At 40.2% G+C, this 22,796-nt stretch overlaps 2 protein-coding genes across 3 annotated transcripts; both read right to left on the bottom strand.

Moving 5' to 3' along the window:
- Nucleotides 1-1,965: 1,965 nt before the first annotated feature.
- Nucleotides 1,966-6,762, bottom strand: car15 (carbonic anhydrase 15). Its single transcript, XM_044333602.1, has 8 exons — nt 5,506-6,762; nt 5,356-5,385; nt 4,313-4,489; nt 4,075-4,220; nt 3,863-3,955; nt 3,712-3,778; nt 3,460-3,620; nt 1,966-3,376 (listed from the first exon to the last, which is right to left on the bottom strand). The coding sequence occupies exons 1-8, from the start codon at nt 5,555-5,557 to the stop codon at nt 3,152-3,154; spliced, it is 951 nt and encodes a 316-aa protein (XP_044189537.1). The 5' UTR covers nt 5,558-6,762; the 3' UTR covers nt 1,966-3,151.
- An 874-nt stretch (nt 6,763-7,636) lies between these two features.
- Nucleotides 7,637-22,668, bottom strand: dgcr2 (DiGeorge syndrome critical region gene 2). 2 transcript variants are annotated; one of them, XM_044333599.1, is made up of 11 exons: nt 22,263-22,668; nt 15,858-15,890; nt 14,631-14,753; nt 12,058-12,144; nt 11,728-11,938; nt 10,915-10,991; nt 10,629-10,811; nt 10,319-10,522; nt 9,994-10,146; nt 9,365-9,601; nt 7,637-9,276 (listed from the first exon to the last, which is right to left on the bottom strand). In XM_044333599.1, exons 1-11 carry the CDS (start codon nt 22,342-22,344, stop codon nt 9,044-9,046), a joined length of 1,623 nt encoding a protein of 540 aa, XP_044189534.1. In that variant the 5' UTR covers nt 22,345-22,668; the 3' UTR covers nt 7,637-9,043. The 2 variants fall into 2 exon arrangements, with proteins under 2 accessions (XP_044189534.1, XP_044189535.1); XM_044333600.1 differs by lacking the exon at nt 15,858-15,890.
- Between the last annotated feature and the right edge of the window lie 128 nt (nt 22,669-22,796).

The following is a 22,796-nucleotide window of genomic DNA, read 5'->3' as shown; positions in this document are numbered from 1 at the left end:
AAATTCAATAAGATTCTTCCACAGGTGATGTGCTGTCACAGACTTTTTTGTTTTGTTCTGGGAAATCATGTCTTTTTTTACCCTTAGATGCATATGTGGGTCTGTGACTGAACTATTTCAACATGTCATATTTCAGGTGTTGCTCAAAGATCCTCTTTATGACATCTAAACGTTGACACCTTTTATTTACCTCTTTTACAGAAGAACAGTTCTGTGTCATTACCAAAACCTTCAAAAAGTGGACCAAAAATGACTCGTATGCATTTTCTATGGACGTTCATGGGAACTGTTCATCGTTATAAGTTATCTCTGTCAGGTATCTACAGTATTTACTGTGGACCACATCTCTGTCGTTAGCATCAACACTAATGCATCATTTTACACAGCATGTATTATGTATATTTTTATTTCACTACATTTTACACACTCTTTGCACATTTATTACAACTATGTTGAAGAGAATCTGATATTACAATCATATTAGCCAACTAGAGAGATAGGACCTATATGTTTGTAGTTTGATAGTTTGATGAGAGCTTTAATTAAGCTGTTTATTGATTGATAGGTGGCATTCTGTATGTGTTAATGTCCTGTATACGCTGGACGGAGTCAGTTTTAATCAAAGGACTGCTACTAACACTCCAGTTCATTGAAGGAATGGGGAGGTGTTGGGTGGAAAAAGCCACAGCGTAGCGACACAAGAGGAGAAAATAGGGTCTAGTGGAAAGAATGTCAGATCTGATAAAGTAAAAGTCAGCATGAAGTAAACAACTTTGTAAAATGCAGCACACCAGCGTGTGGTGATCACAGCCAGAAACAAGCTGTCTAAAACACAAATGTTTCCTAATATTTTCTCATAAAATGTGTATAAAAATGACAAATCTTCAATCATTTTTGAGTGAAATTCAGATAATTACTTATGAAGAAAGTATATATTTATTATTAATATGAAGAGAGTGCAGGTTCCAGTGACCTATCAGTCATAATTAACAGGAAATGGTCACAATGTCAAAAAAAAACCTGGTGTTCATGCCTCATATTTAAAGGTTAAAGGTTTAATTGCTGCCAAACGTTCACAGCACAGTCAGTATTGTGTATTTAAGTGGATTATGAGATGATCAGCTGTAAATGTGATGTTATTCTTCTCTCCTTTATGTGAGGAAACAGCTACTCATGTCTAAAAATGTGTCTTAATAAAGTTGTCAGTGATGATTTTGCTATTAACTAAAGTCAGCAAGGTTCATATGTGATTTAAAGTATTTACATGCAGTTACTAAAGTTTTGAAATGATATAAAGAAAGATTTCACAACAGCATACATTCACATCTATGATTTATCCTCACTTTGACATTGTTGCAGTATTTACACAGATTTTCAGCGCTGTTGCACATCAACATCTATTCAACACCTGTACGTACCTGCTGACGTGTGTGATTTTAATATTTCATGCTGCTGACACACCTCAGCCGCAGATTTTCAACTCATCGGAGCCTTTTTTGCATGATCTCCATCACCTCGCAGAGCAGGAAACGATGCAAACGGGGAAAGCAAATGTCTCTCGCTACTCAAAAACAACAACAGCAAACGTGACATTGAATAAAACATGTTTATTGTTTGAATACAGAAAATGTTATAACACATTCAGTAAAAAAAAAAGAACTTTAACACTGATATTAAAGCTCATATTTGATATTTTATCTTGCAGTTTTTCATTCAGTGTTGCCTATTTGCATGCTTGAAGCGCTTCTCTACATGCTGCTAGTTTACAGCGATGCTCGGGGGTCCAGGCAAATATGCAAATTGAATTGACACACAAAGCAATGATGCACAGGCTCACACACAGAATATTTTGCATGTTGGATGCAGGAGAGCCGGCTCATTAGGAAAACATTACTTCCACTTTATTTTAGGTCTTTTTTCTTAATGGGCTCTTTGTTCTGCGACAGGCCTTTTTTTCACAGCGGATGTTTTGACTTGTCACAGCAGGAGAAGCACAGGTGTAATTAATCACGTTAAACGATGGCTCGGTTCCATTTAAAGTTCATCAGCAGGTCAAATGGAATAGGTAACGCTTAATATTATTAATAATACCTGTGGTTTTCCTGTTATGACATGTCAAATGTCTGCCAAGAAGAGACCATTATAGGAATAGCTTGATGCAGTAGAGCAGACGTTGTGGTTTGTTTGGGGTTATAAATAACTTTCAGTACTTTCTATCCGCCTCTATAAATTCCAGCTGACTAGACTAGACTTCAAGGTGAGTTGCTGCCACCACATACTGTTTGTTTTCAACTTACACTTTGAGATCTGTATTATAGAGACATTTAATGTGAACAACAGCCAAAGATCTTCATGATTAATACTTTCTATTTGCCCTCCCTTTTCTTTTCAGCCATGCTAGCAGCATATACAGTGTCGGTCTGTCAGCCAGTTCAGCACTTTGGTCCAGACTGAAATATCTCAACAACTATTAGATGGACTGCCATGAAATTTTGTACAAATGTTCGTAGTCCCCAGAGGATGAATCCTACTGACTTTGATCCTCTGATTTTTCCACCATCACCTTAAACCTTGACTTTTTTGGGGGTATTTAATGAAATATCTTGACAACTATTGGATGAACTGCTGTGAAATTTCAGAATTTGTCCAGTTCTTTGTTTTATGACCAAATACCTGCAAAACTCATGACATTCCCGGCTGTACTGGGTGTTACAAATGACCTCTGACCCCAACCTCACCTAGCCAGCTAATGCTAAATGAAAAGACAGTGTATGTTAGGATTATACCTTTTCAAGAGCAAGCTATAAATGCAACAGGTCATAAATGCATATAAAACATGTTTCAACACCAGTGTTCAATTCACATTGTTTTAACTGTTAGTAGGTTAAATGCACAAATGGAGTTAAATAATCCTGCAGACAGCAGGGTACAATCACAAAACATTTAGTAACAATCCAACATATTACAGTACTCTTCTTCACAGTTTGTTTTTTTATGTTTATTCTTTGCTGGAGCATTTCTACTGATGTGAAAACTCTACACGGTACCTCAGGTTCAAATAATAAACTTTACTAACTCCTACACGTTGCTTTCAGGGTAAAAACTGAGTGGCAAAAACATTAATTCATCTTTGTAGTGTTTCAACGCAGCGCTAAAGTCCAGAGATAAAAGCTCCCAGCAAAATGATTTGAAGCAGATGCACTGACACGGCTGACCTGAGGGGATGACTCGCCGTCCCTCTGAGCAGTTTGGCATCTTTGGACGCAGAGACGATGCGACTGAAGGTGGGATGGATGTGTCTGAAGTTGTTCTGTAGAGGTGTGACCTGCTCTGCGTCTTCCTCAGTGGAGAAGATCTGTGAGGTAAACTGAGCCAGCTGAGGAGGAGGAAACATAAACATCATGTTCAATCACAGCACTCGTGTAGAGGGTATGATTTGAAATGACTCAAGAGACCTACTTGAGACCATGAGATGTAGATGGGGACCTCATACAGGGTCCAAACAACCACTTGAGAACACGGAGGAGTGGTGAGGCTGCCGTAATAACGATAATACTGACTCATGTTGTGCTTCGGCAGAAGGCTCATCAGTGGAAATGGTTTGACTTTTGCAGTTTGGCCTTGGGGAAGGACACACAGCCGTAATGAGAACAGAGTTACAAAAAACAGAAAAGAAGCGGAAAGGACTGAATATTTTGTCTCTCTTCCAACCTTTGTAAGCAACAGAGGACAGTTTTTGTGATATGTGTCCAAAATGCACATTGTCTGCATAAACAACCTGCAAAAAAAACACAGAATCAGGATTTTTTTTGACTGAAAATAACTACAAATGCTGTAAAATAAAGTTTTAAATTCAACTAACATCAATGAAGAATCCAAGAACAGCGAGCCCCGTTGGATCATCCAAGGCCGCCGACATATTCGGATGGATGGACTTCATGTTGACAACGTGCATCTGGCAATAAATTAAAAAAAAAAAGACTTTTAAAGACATTAAAGGGTGGCTGCACACAATCAGTTTGCCAAATCAGTTGTTTTGTGACAGTGTAGAGCTGTCTACTGACCGTACTGTACCTCCATTGGGTATCTGCGTCTATCCATCGTGTGCTCTGAGCCGTTAGTGGCCGGGCCTCCCCAGTGGAAGTGCAGCTGGACGGTGTGGTACACATCTGGCAGGCCTCCGCCTCTCACTGACATGCCGCTGTTGACCTGCAGCACGACTGTACAGCACAAACATGAGATCACTAACTCAAACAGACAATAACACACACACACATACACATGTGCGTGACGACATCTGCTGTATATTCACCAGAGTGTCCGTCGTTCTTTAGCGTCCAGTGGCCTGTTTGGAGCATGTCGAAGCCCTCCAGATGCAAAGGCCCCAGAGATTCATTTCTGGTCATCTCGTGGTCCAGATTGATGGGAGAGTGGTGCTCTTCGAGTAAAGGGTGACATGAGGGGAACGTGTCTCCCCAGGCGTAAGGATCTGAGGGTGGCAGAGAGACCACATGAGCCCCAAATACACCAGTGGAAGACTGTGTTTCTCCCCATAGGGTTGCAAGATAAATCTGAGGCGTCTCGAGATTATTATTGTGTCAGGAAATAAGAAAAATATTGATTCTGAAAGTTCATTCATGATGTTGTCTACCAACAAGGTCCCTTTAGTAGCTGTTCTGGAGCTTTTGACTGTAACACACGATCTTCAAGTTATTGGAATTGTACATTTTCAGTGCAATTTTCAGTTTTTCTGAGCACTTTAAATTACTTATTTTGTCAACAAATGTTCCCAAGGTCAAGATAGAGCAAAATCCATCTACTGAGGAAAATCATCTGACAGAAAGCTCCAGAACAAGGACTTTGTGTTGTCAGTATTAGAGAGATACTCTTCTGCCACTTAAATTTAAATTATTTTGCACTTCACTTTTCTCTGTTCTTTGCCTTTTTTTTCTTACAAATTACCCAGTAGTTAAACCTCTTGAGGCCTTTGACAGATATTCATATTCTACAATCTGAGAGCTTCAGAGTAAAAAAAGTCACTCGTTGGATGATTAAAACCTTTTCAGCCTGTAATGAAGGATCGCAAACAGACACTGCTTCATTTTAAGGTGGCACCTGCCAAAAAAAGCTACACACTTCATTTGGATTTAATTTGAATTTTCAATAATAGAAACAGAACTTTTGTAACTTTCCCAAACTGTAAAACTAGTCTTTTTTTAAGTTGAATAATGTCTTTAATTGGCCGGTAAGGTCGTCTAAGTTATTCACACACAAGAAAGCACACACTTTAAATATTCAGCAAGATATCAGAGTCTTTGAGTTACTCTTTTTTTTTTTAATTAAAGTGTCACTTACCACAATGTGGTTCATTATAACAGTAGTCATCTGGAATATAAAAATAGCAACATGTTAACATAATTACTCCGTCCTCCTACCGTATTACCTTAAATTGGATATAAATGACACATTTATATTTTCTATATGAGACTCAAGCAGCATCCTCACCTGAATCCACGTACGAAACAACGATCACCAGAAGAGCAGCAGCTAAAATCATGGTAGGATCCCGCAGCGCGACGACTCCGGACAGGTGTCAGTATATCTGAGGTAGAGCGAGCAGCAGTGGAGCCGGAGGTGAAAGCCGAGTTTTATTTATTCTCCCGGTCTGATCAGTGAACCGTGTCATTACCAGTCTAGTGGTCTTTTCTGATCAACAGGCTCATTGATGCAGGGACAGCTTCACTTCACCGCCCCCCCCCCATCCTCCTCCTCCACCCTCAGCATAGATGCCCAATGACTAGTAACAAGACCCATTCATCCCTCCACCATGGGAAGAGGCAGAGGATGTGTAGCGCACTGAATTAAAAGGTATCAGAATTTAAGGTTTTTCTTTAAATGCTGAACTGTTTGTGTATTTTCAAAAAAAAAAAAAGGTGGAAATATAAAATTCTAGTTTAAAAAGAAACATTACTTTCATCACTTTATGTGAAAGCACATTTTATGTATGTTTATTGTTAAACACATTAAAAATAAAGGGAATGTTCACTAATTTCCTGTCAGTAAAGTGGATTATTGTTGAAATTTTATGCTTTAATATAAATGACTTTAACATGTTCTTTCCAAAAATGTGAAAAAAAATGATGAACTACTTATGTAGCACAAGAATGTGTCCTTAAACTTGAAATATAAAAGCTCAGATTCACATTCTGACATAACTATAATACGTTTTTATGTGATGTTACATTTTCCCACCGTCTCATAAATCCAATCATCATGGACAGCTCAGCGTTAAGTGTTACGTCTCTCCCATCCAGGAATAGATTATGTGATTCTGTCACTACTTGGCCCGTGTGAACAAAGCCTCTTTTCTTGCTCTCCAGCAGGGTATCACTATCTCTGCTCTGGCTGCTGCCTTTATGAGTCACAGCGAGGTGCGCTATATCCACTTTCTTTAAATTATCTGAATCTTTTTGATTGCTGCCGTGGGTTGGGATTTAATCGAGACAACCTACGTCTCACTGTTAAGGGGAAGAGAGGGATTTTCCCTTCCATCCCACCTTAATCCTCTTTGACATTTGGTCACAAACGCAGACGGGAGGAATTTCCTAAACAAGTCACAGAGCGGCTGAATGTCGTGATTGATGAGGCTCGATGTAAAGTTCAGTCTGTGTTCACACTGATGCAAGAGTCGTCCTTCATGGTGCAATTTATTTGGCATTTGATTAGATGTACATCTACCTCAGAAAAACACAAGCCCCCCCCTCCCGCCCCCACCCCTGTAAATTTAAAGGCTATGAAATAAAAGACAATGAAAATGTAGCATCTGTTGTTTTATACATAAAACATTTCAAATCCAGTAAAATGAGTCGTCACACCGCCATGGTCGAGCACAGAAACTACAGTGTAAATGCAGCTGTTTGGGTCGTGGGCAGGTTTTTTTCGATGCATACGGAGATATTAAACTATATGCAAGAGTCTTTGAACCTACTATACAGGACTGACCGTTTTGGCTGTTTCCATTAAAAAAAAAAACAAAAAAAAAAAACAAAAAGAAAAAACATCTGAACAAAACAAAAAAAATCTCTCAGCATGCCAAAAGATAAAAACATGCACTGCAGGTCCAAAAAGCAAGGTTGAAAAAATAAAAACCAAACAAACTTGATGATGGGAAAAAAAAAAAAAAAAATCCAAACCAGTACACCATCTCCTATACACACATGCATGTTACTTTTTTCCCCACAATTTATGAGAACATGAGTTTGTTTGTTGGATAATCCACGGTGGATTGTCAATGCCAAAAAAAAAACAAAAAGAAAAACAGGGGAAAATAAGCTTGACAAAAATAATAATAATAATAATAATAATGTTTTATACACACAGTACATTCAAACATGAGATACGCAGATGCTCAGACACACAGTTTTTCTCGAGGCAGATGAAAAGCAGGTTGAATGCTGGTGGTTGCGGGTCGCTCTGACTCCGACCTGAGCTTCTCAGGCCTGAAGATCTGACTCCTTCATTCATGTAAAATTCATCCTTGAGTGAATCAAACGATTGTCGTCATAATAGGGGGTCTAACTCGCTCCTAATATGCAATTTACACTTTTTCCTTTTATTACAATTTTTTTTTTTTTTAATCCCATTAAGAAACAAAAACGGTTAGACCCGTCAACACCAAATCAGAAACAGACTCGCAGCTGTGGTCGGTGACGTCACCTTCATCAGTAGCTGAAAACATCATCGGTAACTAAGATCACGCATAAAGACACATCAGCGATGGAGTGGCAGCATCCAAATGTGACACCTGACAAATTGTTCTCCCCCCCCCCAAAAAATAGTTTTTCCCGAAAAAACAGAAAAAAAAAACCTGATTTAATGAACAGATGAGCGTGCAAAACATTTTAGCAAATACACAGTTCATGATAAAGAAGAGATGATAATGTAACAATGGGACCATCTGCATGATTCAATGACTTCATGATTGGAACAGTTATTTTAAATAAATTGATTTTTTTTTTTTTTCCAAATTCAATGGCAGGATATCATCCCTAATCTTAACACACATATACTCGAAAAGCTTCATCGCTTTTCAACGGGGAGTTCAGACTGCTTCTATCCAAGAATAAAACAATCGAGATTACAGCCTGCGGTCATAAATTATCAAAAGAACACAATACCAAACTCAGATTTATCAGTACCACAACATTCGTTGATACATAATGCTTCTGTGCCAGCATTACTTTATAAAAACCCACTATAGGAGGGACCTAACCGTACCTTCTTGCAATGTTAAACTACAAAACACCTTTTGCTGCAAATATGCGCTATAAACCTGGAAGACAGCTTCATGTATCAGACTAATAAGAAAGTGAGGGGACAGCAGGGTTTCTTTTATGAGCGAGTAGAAATCCAGATGTGGGACATGCCGCGACAGGCAAGGCTGATAAGAATGTTATTGTAGCCTGGAGACGGACAGATCGATTCAGATTCATCCGCTTGACTGACGGTATGATGCAAAAAAAAAAAAAACAACAAAAAAACAAAAACGCACAAGCTGGCTTCATTGTCCCGTCTGTCATTCTTCGCCTTGTGCTGGACACACACACACACACACACAAGTATAACAAATCTGACTGGCACAGACCTGAGGGGGTATTTACATCAGGGCTTCTCGACCAATCAGGCCAACTCTGAGATGTTTGGAAAGCTTTGCTCAGTCGATGCGTAAAAGTAAAAGTGCAGCCATCTCAGCCTTAATGTAGTGTTTTTCTTCTCTGTACAGAAACAGTCTTCTCTGCTCCTTTTGATGCCAGTGTCTTGAAAAAAACTCTGACTGCAGAGCCTTCGCAGAGTGATCCTCAAAGAACCAGGCGGCTCCACCTCCTGATATGCCTGTACAAACTTTTAACTCTCTCTGCAGTCAGCATTTTTGATAAACGACAGATCAGTCTGCTGCGTCCTCTCCCCGGCGCAGTGGGTGGAGCAGAACACACTCGTGACCTTCCTCAACCAGCAGGGAATGTCCTGCTGTCCGTCTGCAGTCCTATACCATGGTGCTGAGGGAGGAGGCGCAGTCTGCGGGCATGGGAGCGGGGGTGTGGCCATCTGTCGGGGTGTCGGGCCCCACCAGGAGGGTGCTGCTATCTATGGAGTCCTCCCTCTCCTGAGAGGACGGCGCCAAGTCTGGCACGGGACCAGAGGTGTTGGAAATGTCGGCCTGGAGCCCATCTACCATGACGTTCATCTGGCTCGGAACCATGGAAACCCCGCTGTGACCTGCAGGTAGCGACAAAGAGAGAAAATGAAGACTCTCTTCTGTACATAATGAGATAGATGAATAACTAAAGAAAGGATCTGCGCCTACCGAGGTCCACGTAGAGGAGGCTGTCTGGGTTGATGGAGGCTTCGTACGGAGGAGGGGGGTCATCGGGGTGCTGGATGTCGGGGTATTTGTAGGCTGCATACGGCGGAGGAGGCTCTTGGAAATGGAAAGCGCCGCCCTCTCCATCATCAGACAGATGCAGGGGAGTGAGGCCGGTGCCAAAGGCATCCGGGCCGTAGTCAAAGCCTGGGACTCGTCTTCCAAGGTTAAAGTGGTGCACTGAGCAAATAAAAACAGACAGATACACAGGATGATGTAGACAGCACTGAGAATGCACAAACGCGTCTTATTAAAAAGAAACCCTCAATTACAGCATAAATTAGATCAGCAAGAAAAAGTAGAGGGTTTTATGTGACTCAGGTTTTATAGAAATGGAAAGATGTTTCCATCAATAGTCTTGAGCTGCAAGAGTCTCAACTGTTTAATAAGCAATGACTGTTTAGTTTCGAGCTCAAGCTTCATCTCCCACAGAAGCTGAAAATAACACAAAGTAACACTTGTTACAGTGTTTTAACTGACAGGAAAGTATGACAGGAAAGCCTCATTAAATAACCAAAGTATTATCAGTCAGAGAGGGGTGTGTACGAGTGTCCAAAAGGCTTAATGCTTACAGTTCCCACCAATCAGTGTTTCTATGCGTTCGCGCCTCCGCTGACGGAGTCTGTGCACCATGAAGAGCAGCAGAGAGAGGATGAGGAAGGATGAGATGCAGCTGACGATCAGTCTCATCCCGCTGGCCATTGAGTCAAACAGACTGTTTCCATCTGAGTAAAGAGAGATGGAAAAATGACAAAATAAGAATATTACTTCTTGAAAGCTTGTTTAAAATAACAAGTTGCTAAAGGCTAAAAGTTTCTGCTGGCTGAATGTTCTTGTGCACAAGAAAATATTTTGCTGAGATGAAACACTGCTTTGATCAGCGCGATGTGTCAGTACCTGGATCCAGGCAGGTGAACTTGCAGCACTCTTTGGGATCCTTGCGGAAGTGCTGGCAGCCCTGCGGCCGCTCACACAGCGCGGCCACGCACATCTCAGGCTCGCCGTCGTGACATGTGCAGCTCAGACACGGGTCGTCCCCCTTAGGGGTGAAGTAGTAGCCCTCGTTCACGACGTTGTCTTTAATATCCACACACGTTTGTCCTGTTGAGGAAATACGACATTAGGGCAAAAAGTCAAAAACAATCATATGACTGTAATGAAATAAAAACATGACGTCTGATGGACAAAACACAGAACGAGCACATACTCCTCTTGCAGAGAAAGGGGAACTTCTTGTAGCAGTTCTCAGCGTGCCAGCTGTGCAGACCTCGTTCATTCATGCTTTTGATCTGAAAGCGTTGAAGCTGGGCGCAGAAGACGTTGTCCTGGGTGGGAGACGCCTCCCCAAAATTGGTCAGACCCTCAGGTGGGAGAAACACCTGCATTGACCCTGCTCAGAAAATATTTTTAAGCATTACAACACTCAAGTTACAGATCAGTAGTTAGCTTTCTGGATTTTTTTTTTTTAAAAAGAGCAAATAAATCTTAATTACCTTTATATGCTACCTCCCAGCGGCCCTCGAGAGAGTGGTTCTGATTAGTGATCACATACTGGTAGCCTACCCAAAACCTTAAAGAAAAGGAAATTACAATAATGTTTTCATGTAAAACGGTTTATACATCAATCCAAAGCCAATATTGAGCACTTTAAACTGCCGCTACTGGCCACTAGATGGCCTGCAACAAAGCGCAGAGCATCATCACTGACACCATCCTCTGCTGGGACATGCTGAAACTAGACTCACAAGTCAGTCTCTAAACACTTTGCTCAACCTGAGACCGAGGACAATATCCCAGCTTTCCTTGTTAAAACTGGGTGGAAACAATTAGAGAGTTTTTTAAAAAAAGCCATTTATTCAGAAATCCCCAGATGATCGGTAGGCTGGGAGATCTCCGATTGTCTGGTATCGCGAGACTGTGCTGAAACATGTGACTGTAGATTTTATATCATATGAACTAAAAAGATCAACAAGGGCACAACATGGGGTTTGATAAGTTAGAAAGAGAAGCAGACAGGAAACTTAAATGTTTTAATGTCTAGAGATTGAGCTGCTTCCTCTGTGACTGAATAAAAAGCTTGACGGTTGTGATTTCAAGCGCGCATGTTCAGCCAGTTAAAGTTCATCACACTGTATTAACTAGTAAATGTCTGCAGAAAACCACAAACTTCTGATTACACAGTAAAAACATCCATACAGTTAAGCTCTTTCAGGAACTTACAATTTAAAACTTCTGCTTGTATGTGGAGCGACAATTCTGATGTTAAAACATCTTTCTAACAAATCACAGTGAAGTAAAAAACTCACTTGCACTGATCTCTGCGCTCGCAGACTTTGTCGTCAAAGTCCACCTCGATCTTCAGTATGAACTGCAGCTCCTCGTTGGTAACGAACGTGGCCAATGAACCGTTGACTTTCTGACAGGTGTCCACAGCCTGCCAGTAGTTTTCATTCCTCAGGTACACTTTGTAGCAGCTGGCTGTCTTCTCGTAGTGGTGCCACCCGCTGGGGCATTTCTCTGCGGATGAAAAAGAAACTTTAGCGTCGTGGTTGATGAAAGCTGTGTACGCGAACATAATGCAGATTCAACAACCATATAATTAACTACAATCAAGTGAGGGAGAGTTAAGCGCTTACTGTTGAAGCGCACAGGCTGAGCCACACCGATGACGTCTTCCACCTGGTCATATCCGTTGCCGAAACGAAACCTTTCTTCCTTTATAGCTGCAAAAACAAACGACTCAAAGTCAACAATCAATCATCAGTTCTCCTAAACTTTGGATGATCTTTTAGTGCAGATATTGGTTTGTATTGTGCAACCTGTTAAAAGCCTGTGATGTAATGAAGCACTGTCAGGCCGCTCCTGAGGTTATCAAAGCCCACACACATAAAGTGTTTGCCAGCCAGAATAAACCCCTTTTCATTTGTTTGATAGCCTGACAGATAAATGGATAAACTGTCGACGCTTTTAAAGTTATCTGTGTGCACAAGCGACAAAACAATTCAGCTACAAGTTCCCATGTGAAGTTAAAATATCCATTTATAGCTCTTGGATAACTACCTCTTTCTTTCACTTGTTATCCACTTCATGTTTTTTCTGATCAACATTTCCGCCCGTGTTGAGATACATCACTTAAGATAGGAATTTAGCAACATGAAGTTTGTGTCATGACAACCATCTGTGTCTCAAAAACATGATTGAGGAAGTTGATACAGGTTTGGGAAGATAAAAGCAGAACCAAAGCATTACTTAAGTAAAATTAAAATTCGATGAAACTGACGTCAGGATGAATCTCCTGTAAATATTCCTCTCAAGCGTTGAGCAAGTCCTCGGTTTTATGCAAGATTAGGAGGGAAGGAAGAGGAGTCCTGCTAAAAATGACAAAAAAAGAGAGATGCATCACTGTGCCTCTTTTTGATGTAAAATTCATGAAATTGGCCAAATACCAACAGCCATATTTTAGTTTACCCACTTTTCTTAGTTTAGCAGTGCTGTGTTTTAGTTTGCAGCACTGAATATACAAAAAAATGAACAGGTAGAATTGCTGCTCTTAAAAAAGGGGAAACATAAACACACATTAGATTTGTCTTTTTTTGTGTGAATAAAAACACTGAACAAATGCAGGCTGATGTTCACTATTACTTGTGTGCTGAAAATTTAATTATTTACAGGTAGCACTAAACCCGATCAACTAAAATAATCTCAGCGTTGATTCATTCCAAAACTGAAACAAATCTGCTGACAGATCGAGCAAAAAAAAGCAGGAATTACTGGTTACAAAAATAACAATAGAGGTTACCTCTGCTGCACCGTTTGAATTATTGAGCAAGAGCAGCTCCTCGAATTCAGACATTAAACTGAACTGAAAACATAACTGGTGACATTTTGAGAATCTAAAAACTTAAAACTCTCCAATTTCTTTAATTTTATGATAATTATTTCTATTCTACTTTGTTTCCTCCATCTTTAGACTGTATTATTTATGTATTTTGTATTAATGTACAATGTAGAATAACAGCGACTGTTTGCAGCCTGGTTTACTTCTGTACTTTTGTGTGTGTGTGTTTTTTTTTTTGCCAAGAGTGTATTTACAGTTTCCTCTTTTCAGTTTTCTCCATTATGAGCTTGAACAGTTTCATCTGGTGTTTGTCTTGCTAGAATTTGTGTGAAGGATTTCTCCACCATGCCATGTTATTCAACAAATAGCTAAATCTCAAACCAGATTGATTTCTGTGTGTGCTGTTGATTCAGTCGACAATAAGGCCTCACTGAGGCGAATTGAGTGAGCATTGTTTAGGGTTTTCTTGCATTTAACCATGAAACCACAACAAGTCTGCACATTAGAAATGGGCTTAAACATAATGTTTTTTTTGCTTATGATCACACAGATTATACTGTATATGCCTTTGTGGTAAGCAACCATTTAATTGGTGAATAAACATTGTTCAGTGCTGCTGTTTATCTCTAAACAATTCCTGCTTTTATTGCCTGTTCTGAAATTGTACTTTTACTCAAGAATAAATTATCCAATGTAAAAACAAAAAAAACTGTGTTGTTGGCAGGCCTGCAGTGTTAACTCAACGCATGCACCACTACTGCTGTATGGAGGTCACATGCTGTACTCAATCCTTTCAATAATTCCCATTATGCGGTCAGAGATCTGGGGATAAGGTCTCTCTGGATTTAAGAAGGGAAAACAATAGGATTTCGGTCAAAAGGCTTTGCGCTGAAACATCGATGCAGTGTTGAAGAGATCAACAAATGGTAAACAAAAACACAGACACAGACACATGTGCAGCCACTCAGAATAAAACCCAGCCTCCCCTCTGCCATCTGACGCTGTCAGTCCAGAGCTGCCGGTCCTGCATTTTGATTCACTGTTGGCTGAGGACTTAAAACCACGTCTGAGCTGTTTGGTTAAAGCAAATCAGCTGCTGTGTTTGGGGGTTTTGTCGAGTTACGCACTGCTACACATACTATGAATGTGTCTGGGTCAAAATACATCACTTAACCTCTCTGAGTACTGCTTGATTAGATCCCAGTGTCTTAAAGGCATTTTTCTAAAGCATTTTTCTGTGTATTCCAGCTGTGACCCCATTGTCCAAGTGTGAAAAGGCGCCCCGTGTCGCTATTCTTTCCAGAAATCAATGGTGTTATGGGTGTTAGGTAACAGGGTGGCTGTAAAAGGGCTTAAGTGAGATATACTCACGGGGACAGTCCATCTCGTCGCTCTTGTCCTCACATGCTGTCCAGCCGTCACACTGCCAGGACATTGGGATACACTGCATCTTCCCACTGCGGCAGGCAAACTGCCCAGGGCTGCAGCGCTGCTCTGAAATACGACAAGAGAGTTCGTGTGGTCATACCTGCACGTGACTAAGCCTTTTTCTATACAAGAGAAAAACGTTTTAAATTAGAGTCCAGCAGAGGAGTCGGTGAGGCCACGTGAGATTTTATGGCAGCTAATAAAAGGAAAGACCTTAGATGGTGATGGGGTGAAAATTAAGGGGATGGAATAGATAAAACTGATTTTTAATGTTCTTCCCGAGAGCGAACAAAGAAATCACAGTCAAATAAGACCGGTAATAAATGAACTAAACCAGCAGCAAGTGGACATTAAAGTGTAACATAATATAGGCTACATTTCCTTTCAGCCTTTTTAGCTCATTCGCCAATTTAATATACAGAGACAGCAACAGAAGGGGGGAAAAAAAAAGATAACTGGTCGGACTTAGAAAAGGGATCCTGGCAAAAAGGAAAATCCGCAGTGGTTGATAACTCAATATGTTCAGATTAGTTCAGACAAACTTAGAAATCCACCAAAAGAACATTTTTCTGTTTCATGTCAGTAGACAAGTTTGATCATGTCTTAAAGCTACTGCAGTTCGTTTTTTTTTTTTTTTTTTTTTTTTAAATCAGGCCTCTGAAAATAAACCAACTGACTGTTAGGAAGGAAACTAAGAAGTGGTAAACCTACAGCAGACACACACTTACACACACTCTCTATAGGCCTTTTGTCCGCTTTTATCCTCCAGCAACACCGTTTTGTGCTAAGTGGGTCTCCACGCCATGTGTGATTAACATAAAAGATGCCTTTGCATCAGGGCTGCCAGTGCCGAGCCTTCCCCATGTGATGAATGAACGAGTCCATTGAGGGACTCAAACAAGACCCAACAACGTTATTGATCACGGGAGAGGAAGTTCAACGGGCCTTGTTTTGAAATAGGTCAATAGATAAACTACATTAGCTACTTAGAGAAGGATTTAGAATAATAAGGGATGACTCTTCTTCTACTTTAAAGTACTTTTAAAATGTGAGACATTAAGATAATAAAACAATCACAGGTCTTTTCAAACTGAAGGAGCTTTTTTTTTTTTTTAAATATTCTAACAAAAAGATCAGACAGCTACACTGAAACACATACTGCTTGCTTACCTGACAATAATCTTGCCAGAGCTAGCCGCGGACCTGAAACAAATAGAAACAATAGAGTGAACTATCCTGTATGTCAGTGTGATGCCAATTTTTTTTGTTTTTTTTTGCACTTGAGCCAAAAAAAAGGACAATATTCATCCTGTTGTCTGTAAGGGAATCTATTATTTAAGCTGTCAACACTTCTCTGGCATTTGTCAGTGATTTCCCAAGCTGCTTGCACAGTACAGGGTGTATTAAACCATCTGTTCTTGGTATACAGGTGGCTGTGTTTACCTAAAATGAAGCTGGACCACCCACTCACCTCACAAATAAAGCTACACTATTTACTTAGATAAACCTCAGAGCTATTTCAAGACTGTGACTGTTGTTTCATCTGTGTACCAACCACCTTAGTTGATGTACTCAAAACACACCGAACGACGTCAAACCTAATCTGAGCTTTGACACAAAGATAAAATAAAACTGGTCTTTTGTATTACTTGGAAATGTACTGACAAATTCAGATGTCCCACACGATTATGGATGTACTCTTCAAACCAGATGTCACACTACATCCTGTTTATGGCCCAGAAAAGAAATAAAAGTTATTAAAATATAATAAATAAAGTTTTCACTTTGTATAACATACAGACCTGTGAAGTTATGCTGTGAGCTTCAAGTTCAAAAAGTTCACATAAGGTGATTTTTGAAGGCCTTCACCATTTCCCCATTGGACCCAGTTTAAACCAGTGTGAGACTGCAAAACAATGTTTATAGTTTCAGAAAGCTAAAGCTACATTAAGCTGTGCTGTTATTAACTATAAATGAAGAGGAAAACAAACATTTAAATATAGTCTGGGCTAAAAAAAAGTGAACCTTTACGGCTGACCTCAACGCCAATAGAGGTGTTTTGAGAGCCCTCTAACACAGCAGACGTCACCTTGTCTTAGTTGATGCTAAGTGGATTGAGACGCATTACAGGCCTGTCTGAGTCTCCTGGGACTGAGTGCATTACCGCTGATCCCATCAAACCTGAATATGTGTCAAAATGATGGATAACATTAGAGACTACATATCCCGAAAACATTAGAGAAGATTTGCGATGTTAATAATTAATGTAATAAACGTTCTTGGCTTTAAAAGATGACAAGTAAATCTTGTTTTGAAGTTCCCTGAAAGATATTATAATAATGTGAAAGTATAACATATCCGTCATATTTAACTCTCACTCTCATGCTCTGTATATTTGCTAATTTTCTGCAGACATCAACACATGAGCTTTAAACACCTTCACTGGAGCGTTTTCCTGGCCTGTACACGTCTGCCAGGCGATGAAACAAATTTTCTAGCTCTTTTCAAGTTAAATCTACATTTTCTCGGGGCTAAAAAAAAAAATAATGCCCAATTTGTGCTTTCTGATGCACGTGAGCTCTGTTTGAATAAACTCTCGCTGCCTGCATGCATCAATATTTATGCTTTCTGTGCTTTTCCTGCTCAAATATCCACATGAGCAGATTTTATTCAGATACCAGTGCTGAACCACTCTAGGTTATCAGATATTACTTGTTGAAGGCACAGCTCGAGCATTTCTAGATTAAAAACAGCCTTTATCTAAAGCTATAACAGCTTCGATTTGAAGTGCACTTCGCGTGCCATTATCTGAGCCGCCTGGTGATTGGAGTATCTGAATCAGCTGTGGTCAATAGCTGATTGAAAGCTCATTTTTTTTGCTCCCTTTTTGGCAGGGACTTCACACATTTGATTAAGAGGTTAATGTTTCGGTTTTTGTGATGAGGCAAGCTAGAAGAAGACCGCTAATGGCTCATGATTAACCACAAGAAGTCCTATGCGAGGTATCATGCAGAGGTCTGTTTGTAATTCCTAGATCAAGTCTGAAAACCAAAGGAGACTGAGACTTTGGAGCCACGACTCTGGAACGACTCAGAGGAGAACAGGCAGGCATGCTCTGTGTCTGCTTTTAAATCTCTCTTAAAAACGCACTTTTTCCAGAGTTGCTCTCTCTTGAATTGGTTATTCATCTGTTTTTTAGTAATTCATACTTCAAATGTCATTATTACTGTAACAATTCTACTTTTATTTATCTAGTAATTTCTCGTTTTTATGTCTTTGTAAAGCACTCTGTAACTTGTGTTTCAAAAGTGTTATATAAATAAAGTTATTACTGTTAAACATGCTTGACAGTTTATATGGTTTGCGTGCACACTGTGAAAGCAGGATAATAATCTAGAGCTATTTCTCTCACAAGCTTTGAATTTTGTGTCTACAAATGAGTGAACAGTAGCTACCCTGAGAAAAGTGAGCCTCTGAATCTCTTACATAACCAACAGGAAAATACAATAAAGAATAAGAGACTGCCCTAACCAAAGTAGAACGGCACAGCGAACTGGCCTTGTGCACACACACACACACACACACCCCATCATCTCCAACCACTGATGATTCACATCAACACTGAGACTCGCTGTTAAAAGCAGTGAGTGGGTACAGGCACTCATTTCTTTTTCCTTTACATCTCACATTTAAAAAACTATTTATTTTCTCAACAGTGTGTGGATGAAAGCACTTAAAGTCAAACTCCTGCACAAACCAAACTGTTTTGCATAAGTGTTGACACTTTTATCACCACACCATCAATACTTAAATGGTTAACAGAGAGAGGATTCATTTAAACAGCTGATGTGTTAAAGAGACGATAAGGATGATCTTTACTGACCTAGAGCTTAACATAATCTATCTTGGTGGGACATCAGGTCCAAGGCCTCGTATTGTCATCCTGACTGAAATCTTTCTGCCCTGTAGCACTCTTCAGTCTCCCGTGACGTCTCCATTTCCTTCACACGCACTTCCCGCTGCTCAACAATACAGGACAGCGACATGGACAAGATGTTGCTAACCATTTCAGGTGCCGTGGCGTAAAAGCCGTGTGCTCGAGCCAGAAATGTGTAGAAGGTCAGAGCTGTCCCACAGCTCCCTGCAGCAGGAAATAACTCTTCTGTGTTCTTTTACTCGTTGCTAATGTAGGCCAATAAAACACAACTCTTTAAATACTTAACTAGGCAGAATAACATTAATTTTTCCAATTTTTAGTATCTGTTTTACTGCTGATTGAAAGAAAAATATTTATTAAGCACTTTTAATTTTTGGTGGATCATTTTTCACCCTTTACATAACCTACTCAAGGATGAGAGTTATGCTGTATGTATGAGTCAATGGCTCTGAGGACTACAGCTAGGATGATTTTATGAAAACTCATTAAGAACAATCACAATGGTGCCATAATTTAGCTCGATATTTGGAGAAGGCTTCTGATGAATTTCAAGACTTTATTAACAAGCTGTATAATCTCCTTTACTGGTGCTTGTAGCTGCCAGAAAACACTTAACTGTCAAAATAATTAACACAGCTTATTTCTCAAATGTTTACTTCAGTAGTCTTTCAAAAAAAAGCACATCAATGTAAGAATTAGTGACTGTATTTCATGTCTGCTTCATCTGGGTCACTGCAATTTGGGTCAACCCTAACTGTAGTCTCGTCGGTTGGGTATCAGGTAAAAAAAATAAAAAATCTGACTGGGTGTCGACGGATGTTGCCTGCCAAATGTTAAACTACGGCCAACTTTTTGTAAACGCAAGTGCAGTCTTTTCATGAGACAAAGTTAGCAGTGTTGAGCCTCTTTACATTTATTTAGAATCTGGATTGAAGTAGTCCAGCCTAATCCAGGCTTTGTAAGTGGCCTACAAATGCTCCGTATCTGCTGTGCAGTCTCACATTCAAACCTACAAGCTGCCTCCAGCTTCTAATAACACATTTATGACTGTTGTGTTTAAGTATGTACGTAAGACCAACTTGACAGTAAGTCTTTATTTCTCAACTTTTAACCCTGCTTTGAGTAGGAAGTTGAGTAACACAGTGGGATAAATTGCCACAAGTACACGTTTCAGTCAGTCTTATGCTGATGGACAATGTATTTATGATCACATTCATATCCTTTAATGGTTTCAAGACTACAAATCACCTGACATGCATGTGTTTGTATCATGGGAAGAACATACAGCCACCACGGAACACATGTGCACTAACCACCGAGCCACTGTACTGCTTTGTCATGTGTATATGATCATATCCATTCCTGTTTTTACATTTGTGACATACTTTTGCACTGTTATGTAGTGTTATGTGTAATGTGCATTTACGAGTTAAATCACATATTTTTATTTTAAAGTATCATTAGCCAAACTGCATGCAAATTTTTGTACTTTAAAGTTGCCTAGCGCAAAGGTAAAAGTCCAGACCTAAAGGTACAAGAATGAAGGCTTTTTTTTTACAAATATCTGAATGTGGAAATCAGCTAAGCCAAATATAAAAGTTTGAAATTCGTCAAAATCAAGTACTGATCGGTGATTCAGAGATGGTCTGAAGCAATAACTGTTTATGTGCCTCTGCTAATCAGATTTTGTAAGACACCGTGTGACATGAAAAGTGTTTGAATCTTTGAATTGAATTATATTACAGCAAACTGGATTATTCTTCAGCTTAATGTCCAAGTCATGCAGGCATCAAGCTTCGGGAAGCTCGCCCTGCAATTGATGTGCACCAGCACTCTGCAAAAAAAAAACAAAAAAAACCAACTTCTCCAAAAAATCCTGTGAAAAATACAAGAAAATATGGAGTCCCTGTGTAGGAGCACTGGCATGAAGGTCACAGTATCACCCAAACAAATAGCAGAGCACGAAATACTCTATTCAAAAGTATTAGGCACAAAGCTGAGATATAGATGGATTACCCACTCCACTTATGTAAACAAAAAAGGTGTTCACTCAAGAACACTGCAGCAGATAATGAATTCAATTCACCTTTGAAAAGGTGCATAATTACAGCTGATTACACTCTATAATTGAGTGAAATGAACCACAGAGAGCCTCCTAATACGAACTTAATATCTGCCCGAGAGCTAAAGCTGCAACACAATGTAACACCAAGAAGCATGCTGCGTTTTTGTTGTGTAACATGTTCTCAGGGCAGGCGTTGCTCCTCTGGATCGGGCCAAACAATTCTGTGTTTATCCATAAATTGAATTGATAAGTTTCTCCCTACCACCCAACTGTGAAGATCACAAGACAGAGCCTAAAAGAAAAACCCCGAGTTGCATCTGTCTTCCTGCTGATAAGAATGTATCCAGGGACAACAATGTATGTATTTGCATTTGAAGTCAGAATACATGCCTTTTGTGTCAAACATGTCGTAAAATCTCAAGTGGATTAGGCCGATATTGTATTGAAAGGGGCCAGTTTTTGCAGGAAGGGATGCAAACACTTACTAGAATTTAATTTTGTTTTATTCTCAAATTGCGTACCGTATTGTGTCTTTAGTATGTGCTGCACCTGTGACAATACATCAACCTGGGATACATTTTTTCCCCATTTCGACATATAAACTTACAAATCACATAAATGAAGTTCAAGGCATGTTTATGACAGTGTTACGACATTGTATTGCTGTGTAGTGCAGTGTTTGTCAATCCTGGTCCTGGTGCACCTCTGCCCTGCATGTTTTAGACGGTTCCCTGCCCCAACACACCTGATCCAAATTAATGTCTCATTATCAGGCTTCTGCAGATCTCGATGAGGAGCTGATGGTTTCAATCAGGTGTGCTGAAAGAGGGGAAACATCTAAAACATGCAGGGGCAGGGGTGCCCCAGGACCAGGGCTGAAAAAAAAAACACTGGTGTAGTGTATCAATCTACTATGTTTAACTGTGTAACTAATGGATGAGTCAATGAGAAGCAGAGGTTTTTGATGCAGGAGCATGAATCTCTGACATGCATTTCAAATTACATCTTCACGGATAAAGCGGAGACCGACGAAGGGATGTAGTTGAGGATAAACACTGTTTACACATGTAGACGAATACAGACACCCATCTTTTATTATGAGTCAATATATATCTTTTTGATAGTTTTCCAATACAGCTGCATCAGTTAGCTAGAGTCAAAACTACTTATAAAGAAAGGCAACGGTCTTTATATGGAAAAAAACCCCAAATAGCGTTAATTGTTGTTTTTTTTTTTCTAGAAACAAATGTGGCTAAGTGGGCTGCACTCGCTAGGTGTTTGTCGTTTATAATTTGCCGAGTGAAGCTTTTAGTTGCCTAATTTTTAAAATAAAAAAATCAAATACTGTCACAGTGCCGACGGCAAGGGGTCAAGCCACGCCGTCCAGCAGGAGCACAGCTGCGGTTTAAAAATCACCGGAGCCCGTGGTTTCTCCAACAGGCCTCCTCTCCTGACCTGCCGCTAGCGTTACAGCTGTAATCCCTGTTTCTCCCAGTTTCACGTCGAGCCGACGGGAATGTATGCAGAGGAAGAAGGGGGGAAAAAACACAACAACAACTTGAGATTTATTTACCTGTCCGTGGCGGGTCCGTTAATGTGAGGACGAAGAGAAGAGAGAAGAGGACGAAACTGCTGCTGTCAGCCTTCGGCAACATTTATCCTCCATTCATAGTAACTCCTCTATCCAGAAATGTAACAAATATACAGAGGATCTGCGCCGCCGTCGACCTCTTCGGATTTATAACGTTGAACGTTTAACTCGATTTACGCCCATTTTTTATGCGCCCAAAGCGGCAGCTAACGTAGAAAAATAACGCCTGAAACGCATAGTCACAACGCACAGCGACGGTTTAATCTGACCGAGCAGCTAACGGCAGCCAACTGGCTCAACCGTTAACGTCCTCTGCTGCTGCTCGGTGTGAAGCGGCGCTGATCCAAGATGGCTGCGTCGTCCCATCACAACAATCCCAATCATGCAACGCACAGGCTATCAACCGGAGGAGCTGCCGGGGCGGAGTTGAGCCGATTATACCCAGCGTGACACACGATAACTAAACGTGTGTGTGTGTGTGTGTGTGTGTGTCCGTTTACATTATTATATGATGAA

Source organism: Thunnus albacares, chromosome 18 (assembly GCF_914725855.1).
Source record: "Thunnus albacares chromosome 18, fThuAlb1.1, whole genome shotgun sequence".
Taxonomy (NCBI): Eukaryota; Metazoa; Chordata; class Actinopteri; order Scombriformes; family Scombridae; genus Thunnus; species Thunnus albacares.
This window is presented reverse-complemented; position numbering and strand designations above follow the sequence as displayed.

Excerpts from the sequence above, each read along its gene's own strand:
- car15 (XM_044333602.1), bottom strand. The coding sequence starts at position 5,557 with ATGATTTTAGCTGCTGCTCTTCTGGTGATCGTTGTTTCGTACGTGGAT. Across the intron at positions 3,779-3,862 it reads TTCTTGGATTCTTCATTGAT|GTTGTTTATGCAGACAATGT; the intron begins GTTAGTTGAATT and ends TTTTTTTTGCAG. Across the intron at positions 3,377-3,459 it reads TCTACATCTCATGGTCTCAA|CTGGCTCAGTTTACCTCACA; the intron begins GTAGGTCTCTTG and ends CCTCCTCCTCAG.
- dgcr2 (XM_044333599.1), bottom strand. The coding sequence starts at position 22,344 with ATGTTGCCGAAGGCTGACAGCAGCAGTTTCGTCCTCTTCTCTCTTCTC. Across the intron at positions 12,145-14,630 it reads CGACGAGATGGACTGTCCCC|CTATAAAGGAAGAAAGGTTT; the intron begins GTGAGTATATCT and ends TTGTTTTTGCAG. Across the intron at positions 11,939-12,057 it reads TCAGCCTGTGCGCTTCAACA|AGAAATGCCCCAGCGGGTGG; the intron begins GTAAGCGCTTAA and ends TTTCATCCGCAG.